Source organism: Stegodyphus dumicola, chromosome 9 (genome assembly GCF_044657685.1).
Source record: "Stegodyphus dumicola isolate Sdum_Otavi_A_Nest chromosome 9, ASM4465768v1".
Classification (NCBI taxonomy): Eukaryota; Metazoa; Arthropoda; class Arachnida; order Araneae; family Eresidae; genus Stegodyphus; species Stegodyphus dumicola.
Window position 1 is genome coordinate 88892929 of NC_140776.1, and position 25394 is coordinate 88918322.

A 25394-nucleotide genomic window follows, 5' to 3' on the forward strand; every position below is an offset into this window, starting at 1 on the left:
ACCAGATTTGTCCAGTTGATATGGAATCTTTGGCATAGGGACTATTTAAACACACTACAACAGCGTTCAAAATGGAAGGTAGAACAAACGAATATTAAAATAGGTATGCTAATACTAGTTAAGGAGGATGAGCTTCCTGTCTGTAGATGGGTGTTAGGGCGCATTACAAGACTTTTTCCTGGAGTTGACGGTAAGGTTAGAGTAGTAGAAATACAGACAGCAAAGGGCATCATTAAGCGTGGAATTACAAAAATTGCAATTTTACCCCAAGAAGAAGCTTCCTAAGTTAGTTAAGTGTTAGCTTATTATTATAAAACTTGTATTGTAAACTGTGTACAAAATTTTTTATTGAAAATTGTATATTATTATATTGAATTAAGAGAAGTTATTCGTATTGCTTTATTGTATAAGGTAGTAATTGTACAATTTTGTAGGTTATTATGAGTATTATCGCACGAAATTATTGAATTAACCCTTCAATGCCGGGGGGTATGTTAATTAATTAGGATTATTTAACTGTAAGATTACGTCATTTTTTCTCTTCTTGGCGCCTTGCATGGCGCAGATGTTCATTACAGCAACCCTGTAAACCCTTACTCAGTTTTATTTTTATTGCTGTAGTTGTTAGTAGTAAGTCATCGCTTGAAAGATGGCACGCATTTGATTAAAGTTGTTGAATAAAATATTTAGTACAGTCCACTTCTAGTTAATTTGAAATTGTTGTATAACAACGCACGCATCGCATGAACAAGGAAGGTTTTTCATCAAAACTGTATCTAAAATATCTCCGAGTCCGTTGCGCGTATAGTGCGTTGGGTGATTGGGACCAATGAGATTGATGTTAGTATTGTGGATGAAGTTGTTTAAATTTCTCCATTTCTATTTATGACTCTATAGTTCCAAGAGGAATGTTTAGCATTTAAATCACCTGCTATTAAGGTGTGGTAGTTATTTTCAGTAAGTAGTTTCAGATTATTGAGATCAAGAGTGCTTGAGGGGGAATTGTAGACGGAGATAAAGAGAAAAGGTTCTCTAAAATCACTATAAATAAATACTGCAGCATTTTCTATAGTACAAGAAGGGTTTAAATCATATTTGGCTGTTTTGATATGATTTTTAATGAGAATTGCTTTTCCTCCTCCTCTATTATGTCTTCTGTCTTTTCTGTAGATGCGGTAGCCTTGTATTTTAAATTTGTTGCAACAGCAGAGATGCGTTTCATTTACTAGCATAACATCAATGTTATGTCTAGTAAGAAAATTTGAAATTCCCACTTGTTGGTATCTGATGCCGTTTGCAATATAGTAACAAATCTTTAAGAAGCTGTTTGTAGCTGAGATAAAATTTATTTGACTATGAGTTTGATTAAAATTCATAGTTTAGATTTGAGAAATATTCGAAGGCCGCCATACCGACCTCTAGTTTGTCAAATATTGTTTTTGCTGTTTTATATTTCTGGAAGAATTCTTTAACTTGAGTGAATTGGATTTTTATCCAGTTAAAAAAGCCAAGTGGGTTTGAGTTTGTGTCTTCTGTTTTATTATTGTTTTCATTTTCCTTGGAAGTATTCCATGCATTTTTTTGGTTTGTTCTCAGGGAGTGAAGGAAAGTCATTTTTGTTAAATTTAAATTGTTCTTTTTTCTTTTCTTCTTTTAAAGCTTTAAATTCTTCGATTTGCTTCTGAACATTATAAGGATGTTTACTGCAACCTTTGAAGGAAGAAACGTGATTTTGCCCACAGAGGGCACAGACAGGGGGTTTGTTGTCATTTTTTGTTTGTTTACAAGTGAATGTTTCATGAGGTTCTGCACATTTTAAACAGCGAGGTTTATAGTGACATTTGTCCCGGTTGTGCCCGTACCTTTGGCACTTATGGCACTGCACGGGTCCAGGGCGAGCTTTAAAAGGCTTTATAAAGACATCCAGACCTCTGAGTTTCTTTAGATCATATATTCTTTTACCTTCTTTATTACTAGTACATTCTTCTATAAAAACAAGAAGATGAACTTTCTTTCCTTTAATAGTGTGAATTACTGTTTTTCAATAGTGTGAATTAGCTGTTTTTGAAGTTTTTTAATTATTGCCTTGATAGGCTTTTCACTGTTGAGTTTAAAAGTATGAAAAGGAATATGTAGTTTAGTTAGGTATTCAGTAACTATGCGGTAGTGGTCTGAGTCATAAACTCTTATGGTCAGTGTACCTCCACTTAGGTTTCCACGATATTTTTTTATATTTAATTGCTCTTCAAAATCTTCTTTCATCTTATCCCAATCCCCCTGAAGTCTTCTAAGACTATAGGGAAAATGTGTCCTGCTTTTTTGTTGGGTGTAATAAATTCACCTTCCTCTGCTTCCATATTGTCTTCAGGGTTTAGTTCCTCGAATTTATATTTTGAACTTGTTCTTCAATTTCGGAATTTGATAGAGTTCTCTTATGAGTTTTTTTAGGGGTTATGTTTCACTCTATGTTTTTGCACAAATAAACAGCCTAGGTAATAAAGTCATTCGAAATTTCATACATAAAATATTTCTTCACCATGAAGTTAATTTTATTTAAAAATCTGTTAGTGTTTTGGGGGAAGGGATGGGGCTTTAAGTTTCGCTAGCGTAAACGGAATAAATAATTATAATAATATAAAAAATTTTAAAAAGTTTAGAGTAGATGCAGTACGAATCCATTTTAATGCAAATTTTATATGATATTATTTACGTATATTATATAGTAGTAAACTTAAAAAAGATTTATTGAACACATCTCAAGTTGACCTTTGATATACAGATAATTTGTTCTTTCTTGTTTGGCATTGGTGAGACATTGTTTGTATGTATACCCGCAGGTAAAGATGCATGCTCGTGTTCAGAGGTTTCGATCGTAATACTTAGCTTTGAATCTTGCATTTAAGATCTTTTAGAAAAATTTCGATCTTAACTACGGAATGAACTGTCCAAGTGAGGAAGCCGACTCTGCGCGAGAAATTTTATATTTAAGTTTTAATCAGACATCAACGTAAGTAATGTTTATTTTGCATTTTTTGTCTGGACTTGTTTGTACCATAATGCGTGGATTATACAGTTTTCCTTTTAATAATATTAAATGTAGATATTATTTTTCAAGTTAAAGTTATTTTTTTACAAACTGTGATTTATTTTTGTACAATTTATACATTTCCGAAGTTCATGTTTTTGTGCAATGCGATAACAGCGTGAATGTTTTATTGTTTTCAGTGCACTTTCTGTGGGATCCAAAAATGGATATATGCTGTATGACTTGGATCAAGTTCACGAATGTCAGCCTACTTATGAAAGTAGTAAGTCTTTCTCAGAGTGTTCCTTACTTAGATATAAGTATCGTGAACCAGTGAGATATGCAACAAGAAGTAAGACAGGTAATATCTCGGGAAATCCTGAAAATGGATACAAATTTGTGTAAGTTCAAAGAGTGTAAAATAGCTAGTTTTATAAGAAGTAAAACAATCATCAGTGGATACTATAATTGATGATTGCTTAACTGAAAAAGTTAAGTTTAATGAAGTTACTGAATTTAGTAGTAAAAGAGTAACAACTTTGTTTCAACTCCATCCATTAAATTACAAAATTTTCAGATTAAAGATAATTATTATACATATAGCATATTAAAAAAAATAAATAGGCTTAAAATTGTTTTGAAAATTAATATGCAGTGTTAACAGTGAATTGAATTTTTGAAATATATATGCGGTTGATCTTTACATTATGGTAACTTGGCGTTTTTTTGGCGAAAATTTGGCGACCAACTCTCCTACAGCAACTCTCTCCTTTTTTTTCCGCCGCCATTTTGTCTTCACGAAGTAAAGACATGTTTCTTTTCTTTTTATCTACTGAACACTTCTTCCAACAATCTACTAGCCGAATTACACTTATGCTAGAAATTTTATCTAACAAAACTGCTTAATCATGACAAATATTCACTGCAAAATTGGGAAAAAGTGCACAATACCATACTCCTTACGCGTTTTTCAAAATAACACATACACATAAACCATGTACACGCCGACTTATTTTTACTTAAAAAAACATCCCAGAATTGCACAAAAATGGCATTGCGCACACCCTTCACTATATCCATGTACACTGCTTTTTTCTCATAAATTAGAAATACATGACAATTTTCTCAATCTTTAAACCCGGTAAAAAGAACATATATGAAATTACCTGATCGCGAAAAAGTAATGAACATTTCCACATATAAAATAAATAAAATATCCAAAAACTTTTACCTCTAAATCATCTATTACATTATGCACGTCACCAACGAATTCATACCACAACCATTACAAATACTTATTGTCAGATATTTAAATTATTTCCATGCACGTTTACTTCAGCTAAAACGTATACCAAATTCCTACAAACATAAAATTCACAAAATAACTATCATTTAATTAAAATATAATTAAATTCAAAAACACTACTTAAAATATAAATGAGCACATACATTAAATTAATACATACATAAATACCCATTTCGAATTCACTTTAGTTACGGCCATGGGATCCAAAAATTCACGAACACTGTTTCACACAACACAGAATAAAGCCAAATACAAAATTTCCAGATTTTTTCCCGATTTCCCCCCTTTTCCGATTAAAGAACCGTAATTCGTCCATTAATATCACATGACATATCCCATGATCTCTCATTTCCCTCACACAAAATAATGCGTAATCGGAACTGAGTACTGCTCACATTATTACCAAAGTACCAGGTAGTAACCTTTATCGCCTCCAAAATGTCGCCAAACTACCAGTTACCATATTGTAAAGATCAACCATATATGCTTTTAAGGAATATTCTACTTGTAAATTATCTGTCACTTCAATTAATGGTTAGACTAGCTTGAAGGGTGCCCCTTGTTTTATCGCAAAGTTGTTGTTTCATTTATGCTAACCTGAGTAGTTGAATGTTATGGAATCCCTATTACGATGTAATCGATTGTGTGTTGCCATAAATTTTGAATGATGGGAAAAAGATTTGTTTGAATTTCTGTACGATTTGGAATGAAGGGAGGAAAGTGCATTAAATGACTGGTGTGTAAATGAAGTTTTATTAAGTAGCCTTTATAAGTGTCCTGTTTGTAGGAAGGAAATGCGTATGGTTGAATGTCGGAGGATATTTTTTACTCTTATTTTTGTGAATTTATGTGTCAACACTAATATACGTATTCTAGTTGGGATAATTTTAGGAAGTTTTTGGATGCTGTTAAGGAATTTCGTGTCACTGTTTGAACAAATTTCTAAATAAGGTAAGCGGATATTTGCTTTGTGTTGTGCCTAGATACATAAGATAGATTTCCTTTTTTATATTATTTTATTGTTTGATTTAAAATGTTGTTTATCAAGATTATGTATTTTTTGTTTGACTCTACTGTAGAATTGGGTACTCCTTTGACGTTTTAAGTGAAAATAGATCGATGTGTTCATGGACATACAAGAGAGTGTGCAGTGCCAAGTTTGTGTAATTCTCTGATTTTTTTAAGTAAAAACAGGTTGATGTGTACATACAGAAAGTCAAGGGTGTGCAATTCTCGGATGTTTTTTCAAGTGAAAATAGGTCTATATTTACATGGATACTGAGTTTTTGTAACTCTTTGACTTGTTTGGTCTTTGTGTAGTAGCAATTTTTGGTGGAAAAATCCCTGCTACAAATAACAAGTCAAAGAACTGTGCAAACTCTGTATCCATTTGCCACCAAAAATCTCTAATTTTCCACCTGTAAATATATTTTTACCGCAGTATTAAAATGCAATCATTAAGAAGTAAAGATGTTTCTTAACATCACTAATATCTTAATTTCGGTTATAAAACAATTCAACTACACTGCCTTGATTACGCTGTTCATTACCATAGCAATGGACTTTAATCTGAAGGGGATATAGCTGATAAATATGTTATGTAAAGATAAAAGTTGAATTTCAGGTAAAAATATATTTCAGGGTGCCCCTTAATGAAAATTGGTGATTTTTGGCAATTGGCAAGCGAGGAACAATTTCAAGATGGCCCCTACACGAAACCAAAATATTAAGTCAAAGAATTGCACAAACTCAGTGTCCATGTACACATCGATCCATTTTCACTTAAAAAACATCAGAGAATTGCACACTCCCTTGACTTTGTTCTTGTACACATCGATCTATTTTCACTTAAAAAAAAATCAGGGGAATGATGATGTCATATAATGTTGAAAGAAAGTTACTCATCACAAAAATTGAACAAAATTTGTAGCCAATCAAAGCTCAATAAACTGCATTTTAAATCACCCAATGAAATAACATAAAAAAGGAAATGCATGTTTTCTCATATATGCACAACAAAAAGGAAATATCGACTTACCATATTTAGAAATTTCTGTGGCAGACAGAATTCCTTAACAGCATCCAAAATCTGGTAAAAATAGATTTACGGGTGCCTCTTGGAAATTTTTGGTGGTACATGGACATCCAGTTTGTGCAGTTCTTTTGACTGAAATGGTGACAAAAATCGCCGCTATACAAATCCACAATAACAAGAAAGAATTGCACAAACTGGATGTCCATGTACACATCGATCTATTTTCACATAAAAAAAAATCAGAGAATTGCACAAACTAGGCATTGTATACTCCTTTGATTTCATCCATGTACACATCCATCTATATTCACTTAAAAAGTCAAAGAAGCAGCCAACAAAAAATGTATAATCTCAATAAACTCCATTTTAAATCAAACAATGAAATATAAAAAAGGAAATTCGTCTTAGCACTACACACAGGAAATATCCACTCACCTTATTTACAAATTTCCTTGTCTTCAGACAAACAAAATTCCTTAACAGCATCCAAAAACTTCCTAAAATTATCTAAACTGGAATCTGTATACTGGCATCAGCATGTAAATTCACAAAAATAAGAGTAAAAAAATATCCTCCTTGTTGCAGGTAGTTTAGAGTAAATTGAAGGGTACCCCTTGGATTATTGCTAAGTTGTTTCATTCATGAGTAGTTGAATGCTTTGGAAACCCTATTATGATGTAATTGGTTGATTGCGGTAAATTTGAATTATGGGACAGATTTTGGTATATTGTTATTTTGTGGATTACACGGTAGAATGGCTGAATGTTGTAAGGTTATTGAAATTTCTGTATGATTTCGAATGAAAGGGAAAAAAGCATTAATTCACTGGTGTGTGAATGAACGTTTATTTATTTGCCATTATAAGTGTTCTGTTTGTAGGAAGGAAATGCGTATTTTCGAACGTTGGAGGATACGTGCATGGTAAAAATGTGTTTACGGGTGCCCCTTGTCTTTTTTCCCTTTCATCCAAAATCGTACTGAAACTTCAAATCAATCTTACAACATTCAAAACCACAAAATAACAGTGTACCAAAATCCATCCTATCATTCAAATCCAGGTAGTGGCTCTCGTCATATGTCTGGCTTCTCTTTCACAGGGCACAAAAAGTGTGGCAGTTGCATAATTGAAAAGTATTGAGTTATTAAACTGTGCATAAAATGTTTCATTTCTGCAGTTTCCACAATCCTTAAATATGTGTGCATTTGTGAAATGTTACATGTAAAGTGTAAATATTTGCCACAAGTTAAATGTCCTGAAATTCTTATAGTGCAATAGTTACAGATGGGGAGAAGGAGATTTTTTAAGTATCAGATAATCTACTTTATTTTAAATCTGCATTGTATTGAGATTTAAAATAACCAGTAATTATCTCTGAATTGACATATTTTGATCAATTTAATTGTATTTTACTTTCTTCTGTAATTTTTATGCAGATTCTCTTTATATATCAATTTTATTCTGTAATTTTTATACTGATTTCCTTTATATAATAGAATTATTGGTACTTTTCCGTTTTGCCGGCGCAAGCGATAAAGTCGCCAATAATGGTACAACCGATGCCAAACAGAATATTCTCGCTGGTAACCTTTTACGCCTCATTTTCAAAACAAGTCGCAGCTTTCTCTGATTGTTTCTTTCAATACTGGCATATAATTACATAGAATTTTTATCAGATAGTTCAGTTTTATGTCTAAGGCCATTTCGGTAGTTAAGTCAATCAGGATGCAATCACAGCGCTTACCCGAAGCCGAAAATATAGAAAAGGTAAAGTCAAGGTCATTAGAATTCACGAATTATAATGAGAATGCATTAGCGAAGTAAAGCACTGCGGTTTTAAATTTCTGAGTAAGCTATTCGTACGAATTGAAATATTTCTTGCATTTAAACTTGTGTTCCAAATTAAGATTTAACTTGAAATTAATGTAGATAATTACTAAGAGCATTAGATTTTTGTAGAGTAGTTTACTTGAGATGAGATCGCTTGGGGTCACGTGATATGAACCCTCGAATCAGGATGTTGAACCATGAAAGCATAGTAAATTCTTAAATTAATGCCTTTTTACAAATTTATTGTCTTTATTTATTCGCTTTTTATAAAATTTTAAGCGATATAAAATGTTTATGCCTTCAAAAAAAGAATTCTTAAAACTAACATTTTTTAAATATTTTTTATGTGTATACCATATGTTGTCACCAATAAAGTCTGCTTGGTGAGATTTGCGCCGGCGAAACGGAAAAGTACCGAATTATTTAATTAAATTAGTTTTAATATGTAATTTTTATACTGATTTCCTTTTACTGCATATATTCAAGCTTAAATATTTATTTTATATGTGCAAAATATTTTTAAGAAAATTTTGTGGTGTTTCGGTTTATATGCTACACTAAAAATAATTTAGCCACTCTTCTGTTATCAGGATTGTAATAAGAAATGTATGGATGTATATGTTCATCTATGCATGTTATATTTGTGTATACACTCATACATATGAACATACATACATACATGTATTTCGGGTACTTTTCCCGTTTTGCCGGCGCAGGCGATAAAAGTCGCCAGTAATGGTACAACTGATACCAAACGGAATATCCTTGCTGGTAACCTTTTACGCCTCATTTTCAAAACAAATCACAGCCATTTCTAGTCAGATTGATTGTTTCTTTCAATACTGGCATACAATTACGTAGGATTTTTACCAGATAATTCAATTTTATGTCCTAAGGCCATTCGTGGTAATGAAGTGAATTAGGATGCAATCACACCGCTCACCCAAAGGCGAAAATATAGAAAAGGCAAAGTCAAGGGTTAAATTCATTAATTCTAATGATAATGCACTAGCGAAGTAAACTAGCAGTTTTACATAATTTCTGAGTTTTCAAAACAAATCACAACCATTTCTAATCAGATTGATTGTTTCTTTCAATACTGGCATACAATTATGTAGGATTTTTACCAGATAATTCAATTTTATGCCCCAAGGCCATTCGTGGTAATGAAGTGAATTAGGATGCAATCGCACAATACAATTACGTAGGATTTTTACCAGGTAATTCAGTTTTATGCTCTAAGGCCATTCGTGGTAATGAAGTGAATTATTTCTAATCAGATTGTTTCTTTCAATACTGCCATACAATTATGTAGGATTTTTATCAGATAATTCAATTTTATGCCCTAAGGCCATTCGTGAAGTGAATTAGGATGCAATCACACCGCTCACCCGAAGGCGATAATATAGAAAAGGCAAAGTCAAGGGTTAAATTCATGAATTCTGATTAGAATGCACTAGCGGAGTAAACTAGCGGTTTTACATAATTTCTGAGTAAGCTATTCGTATGAATTGAAATAATTCTTGCATTTACACTTGTATTCTGAATTAAGATTTAACTTGAAATTAATGTAGATAATAACTGACAGAATTAGAGCTTTTTAGCATAGTTTACGTGAGATTAGATCACTTTGGGTCACGTGATATGAAACGACGAATCAGGATGATGAACCAGGAAATCATAGTTCATTCTTAAATAAATATCTTTTTACCAATTTATTGTCTTTATTTCTTGTCCTTTTACAAAATTTTAAACGATATTAAAATGGGTACTATTCCGTTTTGAGGACCGTCGAAAGTATATGCACAAAAGCGCCAAATCTAGCAAGCGTGCCCATTTAACAGAGCGCCAAATCTACCGTACGCGCTGATTTCAGATTGCGTAAGTTAATATAGTTCTGTATTTCTTAAGACGCCATTGAAATACTAGTTTAATTTTTAAATCCTTTTTTGATCCTATGGATTTAACAATTTGGGAATTGCCTATGACGAAAAGTCTGCAATAGAATTTTGGGTAAAGTGCAGTATCACCTACTGCTTGACGCATTTTTAAGAATTGCACATACTCGGTATCCATGTACACATCGACCTATTTTCATTTGAAAAAAATCGCAGAATTGCACAAAAATGACACTGCGCGCACCCTTGACTTTATCTATGTACACATCGACGGATTTTCACTCAAAAAGTAATAGAAAATGGACAAAAATCCAATTGTTTTTGCCCTTCTAAAAAGCGGCAAACAAATAAGTGGGCGATTCTGCACTTTAACGAGAATTTTTTCAAAGAAAAGGCATCATTCATTATAGAAAATTATGTTTGAACAACCAACGAGATGAAATTATGCTTTAGCGATAACTCGGTAGCGAAATAGCAATGCAGGCATCCATTCAGTCATGTTTAGCAATTATTTATATAAATTATAATAATGATCTGAAATAGTTATTTACTCTTATGCTTCCATTCAGTCATGTTTAGCCTTTTTTATATAAATTATAATAATAAAAAAACGTATTACATGAAATTAACTTTTCATCTGAATTAAAACATCAATCTTAAATAGTTATTTACTATTATATTTTCTTTCTTGTGTTAGGTTTGTCGCAATTATTTTTGGCAGCACTGACATCAACAATAGTTTGGCGTTTTTTACGGCCCTCAAAACCGAATAGTACCTTAAAATGTATATGCCTTCAAAATAGAAATTCCTTAGAACTAACATATGTTAAAATTTTTTCTATGTGTACTGTGTGTTGTCGCCAATAAAGTCTGCTTGGCGAGATTTGCGCCGGCGAAATGGAAAAGTACCTTCTTAATCTGGTCGTGGTAACAGAAGAGCACCATAATTTGGAGTGTGGGGTAAAAGTGTGCTCAAACTAATAATTCATGAAATGAGCCTAAAGTGTTCTTCATTCAACTACACAGTGACATTACTTGTGAGATAAAAATAGTGGAGTGTCATTCCTAGTCTCACCTTTTAATTGCTCTATGTAGGGATCAGTGAAGTTTATAACAAATACCTTAAATTCTAAAATCTGATAAAATAGAAATTCTCTAACAAAAATGTTAAATGTTCTTGAGTATTTCAGTTTTCAATTTGTAATTTTAGCTTTCAGGTATCTTACTACTGTTATATAAGTTACAAACTTAAAGTTCTGCCTTGTTATTTGCATAAATTCTTATTTAAAACCTATTCTCTCAATGTATAGTAACATTAATCATCGAAACAAGTAGTGTTGTATTTGGGAAGGAGACATATTTTTAATTACAAAACAGGTTAAATCAGTAAAATTTACACATTATAACATGTCTTAACTATTATATCATTTTTAATTACATGCAATCTTATTTCTTTTGCACATTTGTGATTCAAAAGACTGGTGGTGAGCTTTAGAAGGTTCCTTTGAGCTCATTGCTAAATTCATCTCTTACATTTAAGCCACTTGATTTTTTATTATAATTGTTATTATTTACCTGCTCATTTATTTCAAGAAACACTTGTCTTACTTCCATAATCATACTTTGACAATTCTCAGGAAAAGAAAGACTTATATACTTAGTCTTTCTTTTCCTGAGAATTGGGTAATAGCTGGTTTCATTTAGATGCATTTTAGATAATCTACAGGTGCAAGAAAATGCAGATCCATGTAAATAAGAAAACTGAGAATAGGTTTTGACTAAATTTTTCATTGAATTGCTGATGTTAGATTTTCATTTGTCAAACACATCACTGGTAATTTTGCTTGCAGTAAGAACAACAGTGTTCTTAACAGATTTGATGGATTTGGAATTTTCTGATATTGTTTTTACAACAAATTTCGGAAGTTTACAAGAACATATCCAACAGATAGCTTTCATTGTTAAAGCTTAATATAATTTGTATATTATATTTAAAGTTACAAATCATTAGAATGTTTTTCCCCTACTGTGAATATAATTCCATTTTCTGATGCGTCTTTCTGATTTAAAAATTTCTGAATATCAGTGATATTTTATTGCTATTTTTTTTATCTTGCTATTGTAAAAAATGCAGTCTTTGTAACTCTGTATATATATATATACAATGTCTAATGAGTCCTATTCATAATGCATTTCTCATTATTGGTATATTATTTAAAAGGCACATCTGAAGCATCAGCTTTTTTATTCAATTTATTAAAAAATTATATTTTTAACTTATGATTGTTTAATTCTATATGCCAAGAATGGTAAATAAAATTATGTTAACATTTATCATAATTCATATGTTTTATATCTTTTTTAGGAAATATTGAAGATGTCTGTATCATTGAGAGAAATTTTTCTACAAGTTTAGTTGCATATGTAAGCTTACATTCACCCAGGAATTTAGTTTTATATAATTATAATAAGGGAACAGAAATACTGGAAAAGCTGTTTCCGAATACAGTTCTTTCAGTTAAATTAAACAGAAAGGTAAGAAAAGATATTTATTTTCAGAATATTTTTTCTTTAATATAGTATTATACTGAAACTTGACAAGTTTATATGAATGATGTGTAATCATAAAGCAGCCTTTGAATGTGAAGAAATGTAGTCACTTTATGTAATATTCTTTTTTGTTTGTTGTTTAGGTTTTTCAGTTATTATTTGTGTTTATAATTCTTTTAAAAAAAAGTATACTGTGTATCAAAGGATTGTGACCATCTCTAATTTTAGTATATTGGTATCATCTAAACTTGACCTGCCTTGCCCCTTTCATCGTTGTTAGAAGATCATCCCACTTCTTTCCAAAATTCGAAAAATAGTATGTATACTTATTCTTGTGCATAAGCTATACTTTTTTTCTCAAGAAAGCAGATGGAAATCAGGGGTGTAATATACCTGCAAATGACATACATAACAAACATGAGGCACAGATGCCCATATTTAATGATTATGTGTAAAATCCATTAATGTTGGGTGAATATTACATAGAATTGCACTAGTTCTGATTGCAGGTCATTTAAAGGAAATCATGGGGCTATGATGCACATTTTAAATTGCAAGTTATTTAGTTCTCTGAGGAAAACTGGAACCAAACTGCAGCACATTATTTTGATATGGATTAATGCAACATACAGTGGTAGAAAAGCAGAATGAACTTCAAATAACAGTGACAAGGTAATGAATGTGTTTTGTGGAAAAGCAGCTAAGTATCTGCAGTCGGAAGATAGTGTTTTATCATATGGGAATGAAAAAAACTCTGGCTGTGACTGATGAACTATTGATATGATATGCTTCCAAGCTCGTGAAGAAGCTGATCAGGTAGTGCTTTCACACCTCCAAAGCATACTGTAAATGGTGAACAGCCTATCCACTGCTTATTTTTGAGTTGTTGTTTTTTTTTAATTAGGAGGGAAAAGCAAGGATGCAGCTTATAAATGTGCAAGTACAGTATATATTTATTTAGATTAAGGTTATTTTTAATGTGTTTCATAAATTAAACAAACATAAAAGAAGAATCCAAAAAATTGTTTCAACAAAATGGCTAAATAAGCAGACAGCCATATTATCAGTTGACTAAATACAGTCAAAAGTCGTTAATCCGTGTTGAACATTTCTAATGGCATATAATGCAGATTTTCCTTGTGTTTCCCCCCCATACTGTAGTTCTTTTCTCTATTGCTGTTAATTTTATTTGAAATATATAGATATATTGGTTAGGTGGCCTTCCTGCATTTAAATTTTGAGGATATATACAGGATATGTACAGGACTCGTCGGGACATCGACGATTCCGGATTATAGATCATCAGTTTAAATCTCGTAAGGTGGCATGCAGAAATTATAAAATTAAAAATATGAAACCGTAATTTATGAAATAAAGAACAATTATGATCCAAAGGGTATCAAAATTTACAAAAAGAAAAAGCTTAATATTTATTTGTTTACTTTATTAAACATTTCTTTCAATGTAAGTTGTTTAAGTTGCTTCGTTTCATGTGATAATACTTTCTCTTTAATTCTATTAAACAGAAATAATTTCTTGTTTAGTTACAAAGTTCCGCTGTTCAAGTCCAATAATTGCTGAGTCGAAAATACAGACTAATTTGTCAATCGAAATTTTTTCGTTTTCAATAACCTCTCTGTCACTTTCTTCACTACCAGAAGCGAATTATAATGACGAGGAACTTGATTTAAATCATTATAAGCCAAATAAAATAAAAATATCTGCCCTGAAGATAAGGATAGTACTGACAGATCAACTTCCAATTCATTGCACGCCTCGTCGTTTCCCTCCCTCCACAGAGCAGCGTGAAATTGATAAACATGTTTCGAAATGATTAGATAATCAAAGGATATGCCTTTATCCATTTTTTGCAGCAATTCCACTTTCTGTTTAAAGGACTTCAAAATATACTTTCGGTTTGTAGATCCTTTACATATTAGTAAATATATATCGGAAATTCTATTTCACATAATCGAAAGTTCAAGCTTACTTTTATAAAATTGCTCTAACAGTCTGCAAAAAATAATAAGCCGGATCCAATTTGAAGATTAAGGAACGACGCAATCTGCAACATTAACTGAATTAGATCATTTTAGCTTAGCTTATACCGTCCGTTATACATTAAACGCGCTTGCGTAAAGGTATTATGCGCATGCGCACACGCATATTCGCAGCTGTAAAGGTCTTAGGTGCACGCGTAAATGCCTATTCGCATGCGATGCATGCGCAGAAAGTTCGTAGCTTTGAGGTCCGGATTATGGGTGTCCGAATTAACGACTTTTGACTGTATTTATAAATAATTATATGCACTATCCTCATATCTATACATGTACACCATACACAGTATCCGAAAAGTTCTTACTCTGTCTTTATTTTCAAAACCATTAGTTGTAAATATATACTTCCAGTAAAAAAGTTTTAAATAATGCAAATTTTCATGTTTGGGCATTTTCAAATTTAAAGAAATCAATTTTGTAAAAATTATGAAAAAAAATTGTGAGATTTGATGTCATTTTCAATTTGCATTGTAAGTGGTTGGTTAATAAATGAATTAGAATAATTCAGGGATGAATTTTTTCTGTAAAATACAATTCAATGATATTCTTTCTTGATTTAGTATTGTCTTTAGTTTGCATTTTTCTTACATTTGTATGCCAAAAAAATTTTAACAGAAGTAATTTATAAGTTTTCAAAGGCTAAAAGTATGTTGATCAATATTGTTCACAATAATGTTTATAGAAACTTAACCTCTTAGCATTGGAAACTTTTCTAAACTTTTTGTTTAATAATTTTAGGTTACGTACAAATGCAGACATTTCACTCACCAATTTGTATACAGCCTCCGAGTTTGATCTCTGATCTTAATGTCAAATATCTCAGTCAGGTTTGGCATGCAGGGTCTCACTATTTATGTTTTATTTATTTTTAATTGCGACTACAAAATCATTCTCAGATTATTCCCCCAGCTACTCCTGCCAGTCATTGGTGACTAATTTATTGCCAACCTCAGGCATAAAAAATAGTAACCATATAAAAAAATATGGTGTTACACTAAAAATTATATAAAGCAGCCAGAAAAAAAGCAAGAAACATCCATAATGAAATATCGAAAATTACTTAAAACAGGAAAAAATTAGCTAAATAAAAAAATGTAATAAAACTCGTACCTTTCTTCCTTCTCCACGCAGTTTTTTTACATGTATACATAGACTTGTTTTAGCTTTAAAAAGCTGTTATTACAGTTATAAGCAACTGTCTTAAAGATGACCATCGAATTTCGGTCACTAGTTGCCTTTGGCTGCATGATGAATATATTTTCGTAAAATTCTAGGTTGCCTGTGTTTGCTTTGCCAACATAGCACATTGCCTGGTGATTCTCTTCAAGGTTGAGAAGTTAATTAGACAGCACCCAAAATTTTCCTATGTATAAGAATTGGAGGAACCATAAAAAGTTGCATTTCTTAATTTTTATAAAATTGATTTCTTTAGATATAAAAATGCCAAAATGTGAGTGTTTGCATTGTTTGTAACAATATAATGACTGGAAGTGTATTTCTATGACCAACATGATTGTGAAAATAAATGCTGGATAAGGACTTTTGTGGACACTGTGTATACATATATTACTGAAAAAAGGTTATTGAAAACATATAGATAAGATTAATTGAAATTATATAGAAAATAAAAATATTTATATTAGTAATATAACAATACTTAACTTGAATGAACTATAATATAAATATGAAATAAGTTAAAAAATTAGTGTGCTTTTACGTTCTTTGCTATAATGATAAACCCAAACCAAAATTCTGTATATGTATGCTGCTTATACATAAACAAGTAATTTAGCTATGATATTTTGTTATATTTCTAAAATTATAAAAATTTTTGAAGTATTAATAAGTTGAAATTCATAGTAAAATAACAAACAGTAATAATAATGTGAGTTTGAAAAAATGCCAGATTTTCATTCAGTGCTTCTGCTATACTAGAACATGAAGCATATTTAGAAGTTTGCAATAGGCTCCAAAGCCAGTAAGTAGAACGATTTATCATAAGTCATAGTATGAAACATTTAGCTAATTTTTTTTAAATGATTTGGTTTTATAGATGTAAGGAAAACTTAGATTGTTTAAGTATGGAAAATTGTTTATATTACAGTCAAAAGTCGTTAATTCGGACATGTTATTTAATGTTATTTCTACAACACAAAATGTGCATATACATCCATTATACAGTCAAAAGTCGTTAATTCGGACACCCATAATCCGGAATGATCTATAATCCGAGCCTCAAAGCTAAAAACTTTCTGCGCATGCGCCGCGTTGACACATGCGCATAGGCGTTTACGCATGCGCGTAAGACCTTTACGACTGCGTATATGCGTGTGCGCAAACGCAGAATACGTTTTCGCGTGCGCGTTTAATGTATAACGGACAGTATAAGCTAAAATTATCTATTTCAGTTAATGTTGATGATTGCGTTGTACCTTAATCTTCGAATTGGATCCGACTTATTATTTTTTGCAGACTGTAAGAGCAATTTTATAAAAGTAAACTTGAACTTTCGATTATGTCAAATAGAATTTCCGATGTTGGAGCTCCCAAAGGATCTACAAAACGAAAGTATGTTTCGATGTCCATCAAACAAAAAGTGGAATTGCTGCAAAAAATTGATAAAGACATGAAGAAGGTGACAGAGAGGTTAGAGAAAACTAAAAAATTTCGATTGACAGGTTAGTCGGTATTCTTGGCACAGCAATTACGGGACTTGAACAGCGGAACTTTGTAACTGAACAAGAAATTATGTCTGTTTATAGAATTAAAGAGAAAGTATTATCACATAAAATGAAGCAACTTAAACAACTTACATTGAAAGAAATGTTTAATAAAGTAAACAAATAAATATTAAGCTCTTTTTTTTTTTTTTTTTGTAAATTTTGATACCCTTTAGATAATAATTGCTCTTTATTTCATAAATTACGGTTTCATATTTTTAATTTTAGAATTTCTGCATGCCATCTTACGAGATTTAAACTGATGATCTATAATCCGGAAAATCGATAATGGAATCGTCGAAGTCCCGACGAGTCCGGATTAACGACTTTTGACTGTATATCTTCATTATTCATACATATTTTAATTTCATGAAATGTTTGCTATTATATTTCTATTTTCTATTATTTCTTATGTTATTATGATTTTTTTTCTCTATGATCTAATGAGTAAATGTGATATTCTTGGAATTTACAGTTATATATTTGCTTTTAATCTTCAGATACATATATTTTCTTTAATAGAATGTTGTTGTTTGTCTGGAAGATAAGATATACATTTTGTATATTATGGGTTTAAAAGACGAAAAGCTTCATGCTATTACAAACACTCCTTCCAATGTAAAAGGACTCATTACGCTAACATATGGAAACGGCAACTCTCTTCTGGCTTATCCTGGTAGCTGTGTAAATGGCAATGTACAAATATTTGATGCTACTGAAAGGGTAATGTATTGTAATAATTCTTTCAGAAAATAATTTATGATGTTTTTGTTTACTAAACTTTTAGTAAGTAAAATCTTAACAATTTTTTATTGAAAGGAAGTATATTTAAGAAGTGTTATAAAAGTAATTATTTTGAAAAGGTGGCATAATATTATATCAAATGCTTTTTGTCATATGTTTTTTTAAAGGGCATATCAGGTTTTGAAAGTAGATAAAGTTTTATTTTAGCTAACACATTATTTTTAATTTAATTCTTTTCCTTGATTTTTATTTCTTTCATCCATAATATAGATTCATTGAATTTAAATAGTGAGTGAATTTAGAGAGAGCTGTGGCAAATTGCCAATAAACTGTTTGTTTCCCAGGTTATCCACGTGTATGCCAATCTGATTTTTGGTGAATGTTTTTGTATTTGTTTCCTAGCAAAACGAGAAACTATGTTGTCTTAAATTGGGTTAATATGTCATTGAAAATTATTTTCTATACTAGTTCCAGGGTTGCCACGCTACCTGGAAAACCGGGAAAAGTCAGGGAATTCAAAAATTGACCAAAATATTCAGGGAAAAGTCAGGGAATTTAAGTATTTTTGTCAAAATCTGGAAAAGTCAGGGAAGTTCATACATCCCGCCAAAAAAAAGCGATTTTTGCGCCGACGTCGGAAGAGGTAACTTTTTTGGCGAATTATGTATCACGTGAGTGTCATTCGGGTAGCTGGCATAGAGCCAATTTTCGCAGCTCCAATTTGATTGTCTTTTAGAAAGGCAAAGCAACTTTCCCGCAACTTTTGGTTTCCAGTATTCTCGAGAATTGCATGTGCAGTGCATGAACTAAAGAAAGTACCTGTTCTCGTATAAAACAAAATGGGTTTAATCCTAGTATACGGTACCATGGAGGTTAGACTCAAAGAATATGTATTGTAAAGAAGGAAAACCTCTCTGCAACAGACGTGGCTGTGGCTCCGTTCCATCATAGAGGGAAAACAGCTGTGCATGTCTGATATATCTGTCGCCAAAGCTCGAAACTGGTGTCGAAGTTCGAAGGTCACGTTATCAAGAGTTCATAAAATGAATATCGTTTAAAATTTCTTTAACCACTTGCGCTAAAAAGACGTGCCACGCACGTCAAGATGCTTTTGTCTCAAACCGCGAGCGACGTGAACACCACGTCGATAAGCATTTATCGCAAAAATGAAAATAACGTGGTGCAAACGTCGCCTAACAACGAGATTTCTCGAGTTACAGCTCTGGATTGCACTCGCAGATGAGGAGCGGCGTAAATGAGACACTTTACGACGTGTTATATTGTAGCGCACGGCACCACAACTGTGAAGTTTAGTCTTAGCGCAAGTGGTTAAACTCTAAAGGAAAAGAAAATATTTTTTGGCGCAAGTAAATTAATTCATGGATTAGTTATTTTCAGGGGGGGGGGAACTACGAAAATCCGTTTTTAAAATTATTGCGAAAAATCCAAGAAGAAACGTCCTTTGATAAAACGTTTCTTCTTGGATTTTTCGCAATAATTTAAAAACGGATTTTCGTAGTTTTCTTTTTGTTAAAGAGCGTTTCTTCTTAACACGTGTTTCTCAATTTCCTATACACATCGCGGAGAGGGAAATTCTGGCCGCCAGGTTCCGTCGCCAAATCCCTTGGCAAATTTTCCCTCCGCATTCTAGCGGCGTAATAGCATTTTACTTTTCTTCTTTACATAGACGTTCTTTAGTTAGAATAATAATGGGATTTGGCGACATCTTGATGCGCAGTAAACGGGTCATTTTGGTCTTGGCGATAATTTTCAAAATCGTGCCAAGCCTTACCGTATACTAGAATTTTACCGCAAAATCTTTTAAATATTTTTTTTTTTTTCCATAAATATCTTGCCATTTTGCAGTTAAATAAAAAAAATAGTAATCAGTCATCTAGGCTAGCCATGTAATATAACTATATTCGCAAAAATATCGTTGATTATTCTAATTCAATTTTTAAGTAATTATTTTTAAGTATGTTATTCATATAATTTAATGTTGCTTCTTCCCTCTAAATTTATTTATTATTAGTAAATAATATTTCCAAATTTCAGGAAATTTTCTCTGGCATAATCCTGAAATTAATTATAGCAGTATGATGACATACCATCACGAAATTTAATGCACATATTTTTTCCTTATGTATGCTGCGAAATAAATATAAAATACCTCAATTTATTAAAATAGATTTCTTTCTTTCGTTTAGCTGCAGAATGTCTGCAAAAAAAGCCTTATTTTATTCCAGATTGGGAAGATTCTAATCTCAATCTTCAGTGGAGAAAACAACAACTATTATAATTATATTTGTGTTTTCAAGTGTTAAGGTGCCTTTTAAGAACATACCTCACGCAAATTAAATTTACCTAAAATCTAACCTAACTATTTAGCATTGCGTTGTGATTTATAAGGACCGGATTAGCCTCATGTTGAACTGGTGATGATCATGAGTAATAATTAAATAAAACATACATTTCTTATCCAATATATATATCTTAAATTTTATTAAGTTTCTTAAGTGGAAAACTAAACAAAATTATCAAACAAAGTATACCAAGAATAATTAAGAATAAATGTCCTCTGGGACTTATTGAATAATTAAGTGAATTTTCTACACAATACAAGTAATACCATAATTAATTTACCTCTTAGCACAGCCAATGTACATTACGCGGATAGACTGGAATTTTCTTGAAACACACGTGGAAAAGTCAGGGAATTTCATTCTCCTGTTTGAGTGGCAACCCTGTTAGTTCTCATACTCTTTCTATACTTTTCATAAATAGTGGGCTAAAGCCAAAGCAAAATATATAAGTTCCATTTCATAAAACATTTTATTCTACCTCTGTTTATAAAAGATGGATGCAATTAAAAAATTCCACCTTGTACGTGCTTCGACACAGCATGCCAAACAGTAATGAAGTTTAATGAAAATAGTAACTTGCAGGGTATATGCGTGTTTAGGAAAATAGCATTTTCAGAGCTTTTAATTAAAATTGCGGCTGATTAAAGTTGTACGAAGATGAGAATGGTCAAAATGGCTTCCCACGAATTTTTGAAATCCGGCGGTACTTCTCTTAAAACTCAGCTCCTCACCATTCTGGAGCAGATGATGTTACAAACAGACAAATGTACACAGTTTTAATAGTTATAAAAGATTATACATATTTAATTATTTGTAGGTAGTAGTGCATGGCTAATTTTTATTAAATTTTAGTCATACTATAAGATGTAGCTTTTAATAAACCATTTGAATTCAATTTTACTTCTTGCATTTGTTCTTGTAATTTTAGACTTCTAGTTAAGTGCAGAGACGAGAATTCATTGAAAACACAAGAAAATTAAAAATGAGTTAAATTTAACTTCATGAAGTAGAACTCTTTTTCATCATTACATTCAGCATTCATATTAAATCCTTTTTTCATTATATTTTGTACTGCTATAATGTTTTCATGTTAATTTAAACAAAATTAGCATAGTCTTTTAATTTTTCTTCTAGCATGCTAAAACTACAATACCTGCTCACACAAGTCCATTAGCTGCTCTTGCATTTGATGAAGATGGTGAAAAGCTTGCCACAGCATCTATTAAGGTTTTTATTTGATTAAATTATTAGCTACTCAGTTACAAATGCATTAAAATAGGATATAACAAATTATTGATTGCAATAATATTTTTTTTTTTTTTTCATGTGAAAGTAGAATGTTAAAAAATTTATGTACAGTGATGTGATTGAAAGTAAAATGGTAAAAATTGATTGATTGAAAGTAGAATGGTAAAAAATTGTTTGACTTTGCAAATACTGGAGAACCTCACATCTATCCCAGTATTTGCAAAGTCTAAAAAATTGCATTCTTTTTTCTGTGGCCCAAACAGGTATTTACTGTATTACATATTTATTATAAAGCAAGTGAGATTTTTAAAATTTGTTCATATTTTATTTCAACAAACAGGGTTCATACACTTCTTAAGAGTACTTAAAAATCCTTAGGGTTTTTTTTTTTTTTTTTTTTTTTTTTTTTTTTTGAATTGATTTTTGGTCTTTAATTTTGACCAAATTCGGCAGGAGGTCCTTAATTTTAATCATCTGAAATTTCTGTCTGTTTTTACGACTGGCATTTTGAATGTGAATTAGCATTTTGGACAAACATTTTTGGCGATTCATTGACAAATATCTTTTGAATAAGTAAATAGTTCTTTGTATCTTTTGAATAAGTAACTAGGTTCATGGATTATAATTTCTTCCTATTTATAATATATACAATGGGATACTCGGTTTCTGAGAAGTAAAATATAAGCATTTCAAAATTATTTCATTTTTTCTAATGAAGAGCTGTTAAAAAACTTTTTGCTTTTGTAAATGGCAATTCTTTATTAAACTGTTCCAAATTTGGCAACTTATCAACATGTTGGCAATTTTAAAATCAGTTTCTATAGAAAATTTTTTATTCAGAAATCGAGTAATTTTTCAACGATACTTTTTTTTAAACATTATAATTTCATTAAAATAATGCTAATATATTGAAACTGTATTCAAGAAATAACAATAAAATGACACGTTTAAAATTTTTGCTATTGTATTATAAATTGACATTACTCTTTTTTTTTTTTTTTTTTTTTTTTTTAACTTATACAATATTTTGAATCTGAAAAATAAATAAGGTAATAAATGCTTAAATTGTGCTTTAGCACAATTTATGAAACAATTATTAGCAAAAGCAAAATAGCTATGTAATTAATTAAAAATCCCTTCGTTTTCATTTTTTTCGTGTTAAGAGTTTTTTTTTATGTAATTGTCTCAATATGCATCAGTTTTCAGTGCAAAATTAATTTTACACTTTTTTCTTTTGATTTATTTTCAACATATTGCTGGCATTTTGCTCTTACAGAATTGGGAGCGGTAATTTTTCTTTAGGGTTTTAGATACTGCAACTTAGAAAGTTTAGAAGGATCTGAAGGCAAGATTTATAGACCCACAAATCTAGAAGATTCCAGAAAAATGTCATCATGGTATTAATACATAATGGATGTATTTTACAGAAAGTTTGTGATAAACTTTTACTTTTTGGAGAATTTATTGAAGAACAATGAAAACATAATATTTGAATGTTTTACTTCTGATACTAGAAGTCCTTTTCATAACATGTTTATCTTTCCTTTGTCTTCTCTACTTTTCACCAGACACAACCATGGAAAATATCAAAAATGATTCTAATCTTATCACATGGCCAGGCATTTATAGAAAGCAATTTTTGTATTAATAAAGAAATTGAAAACTGACAATTTAAAAGATTCATTTTATATGTCTTAATGCATCATCAGTGGCATAGCTAGGTTGGCGCAAGAGGCAACACCTGTCCCCAGGCACAGCATCCATGAAGTGCCAAATTGATGTTACAAAATTTTAGAATGAAACATTTTTCATTTTTGGCATACAGAAAGGGGCGTAAAATCTTGAAAACCTTAACTACTGCTCTGTGCATCACACAAAGGGCTGCTCTGCACGTTTTCCCACCTGATGCAATCTCTGTAAATCTTAAATTCTGCTGCTTAGTGCCTTCCTAAATTCTAAAATTTTGCCGTTTCTAGATTTTGTTGCTCTGTTTCATTAAATTCTAAAAATTCTGCTACACCAGCTCTGTAACTCAAGCCCTTATCGTATATCATTTCATATTTATTCTGAATTTTCATATTACTAAAGAAATAAAATTAACATTTTTCCTATAAATTCTAAATGCATTTAGTTTTTTAAAATAACAGAAATCTTTAATTGAATATAAGAATTATAAAATAAAGTGGGAACATATTGAAGAAAGAAACCAAATACATAAAGAGAAAAAATATTCTTCAAAGATAATATGTACAGTTATTATTATGTCAATTAAGCAATTGTTTATGATTTCAGCCTCTGCTATAATTTTCCCTTTCCATTTCCTCACCAGAATGAAAATCACTTAAAAATTTTTTAAACTGAGGTTTTGGGGTTGTAAGACAGAATTTGTTTCTGCCCTCTGCTTCCACGCCGCATTAATTCCTAGTAGCTCTGGTAATTTGTAATTATTCATCTTTGTGTTATCATTGCCAATATTTAAATTTGTTACACGATATCTATGTTACGATGTGCTACTGAACCAGCTTAGATTATAATTAAATTTTGTAGTCTTTGACTCCTAGTCTACATTTTTAGTTTGAATTTAACTGTTTCTGTTTAATTGGACCACCATAAGCAGTAGCTGATTTTGCTAGCATATAAATATGCCTTTATATTCTAAGGTCTTTTTAAATAAGAAATTTATCTAAGCATTTATCTGACTTTGTAGTTACTTTCAGACAAAGCGATAATTTGCTTCATGTCTGTCAAGGATTTTGGACTATTTAACTTTTATCAGATCGAGTAAAACTTCATAGGTACTTAGTCAAAAGATTGGCAAATTAGGAGATAAAACACACAGAAACTAGTGAGAATATTGGTTTGCATATTGAAACAAGCTTTTGATTTTTAGAAAAAAATGCTTAAAGAGAAAGAAATTGATGTAAATTAGCCAGAATGTCTGGAAAGTCTTCAAATTAAAAAGTTACTTAAATATTTGGTTGAGTATGATCGCTACAAAATGTAAATGTTTTGTAGCTTTTAATGTGTAGTTATCTGGATATCGTTTAAAAATCAATCTTATAAATTACATATATTTTAAACTGTGATGTGTTAATAGATTGTAATTTTATAGTGCTTTTTTAACAAATAATCTTAAAAAATAAATTTAATAGTGACCATGTAAATGATGAATTAGATTTTGAGAAATATTTTTGGATAATATTGAAAAGGCTAAGGCAAAGTGAATGAAAATAAAAAACAAGAGCCTTTAGATATAAAAATGAAAAAATACAAATAAGATTTCTACACGACCTTTGAAGAAATAGAGAGATATGATTGCACTAACAAGACACCTCTTTTAGAACTTCTAAAAATCTATCCTGAAAAGTTAAAAGAAGCAGCCCTAACAGTAAGAGCTCTTCCTCCTACTCAAGTTAGTGTGGAAAGACTCTTCTCAGCTCTCAAGTTTATCAAATCGGATCTATGGCCCTCCAACAAAAAAAATCTTGCCAAAGCTATACTGTTGCTTAGAAATAACTAATGCCAGTTTTTCCATTTCATAATAAATGCTAATTAATATAAATAATTTGCTATGCCATCAAGTTTTTTTCTGTAGCATCTATTACTTCTTTTACATTAAA

General features: G+C 31.0%; 1 protein-coding gene across 2 annotated transcripts in view; it reads left to right on the forward strand.

Annotated features, from left to right (window-relative positions):
* Positions 1-2811: 2811 nt before the first annotated feature.
* Positions 2812-25394, forward strand: part of LOC118188496 (WD repeat domain phosphoinositide-interacting protein 2-like) — a 75537-nt gene continuing 52954 nt past the window's right edge. For both annotated transcript variants that reach the window (XM_035358929.2, XM_035358930.2), the window contains exons 1-5: positions 2812-3007; positions 3226-3308; positions 12458-12627; positions 17942-18142; positions 21661-21753. In XM_035358929.2, coding sequence (XP_035214820.1) covers positions 2937-3007; positions 3226-3308; positions 12458-12627; positions 17942-18142; positions 21661-21753 — 618 coding nt within the window. In that variant the 5' untranslated portion in view covers positions 2812-2936. The remainder of the gene's footprint in view (positions 3008-3225; positions 3309-12457; positions 12628-17941; positions 18143-21660; positions 21754-25394) is intronic.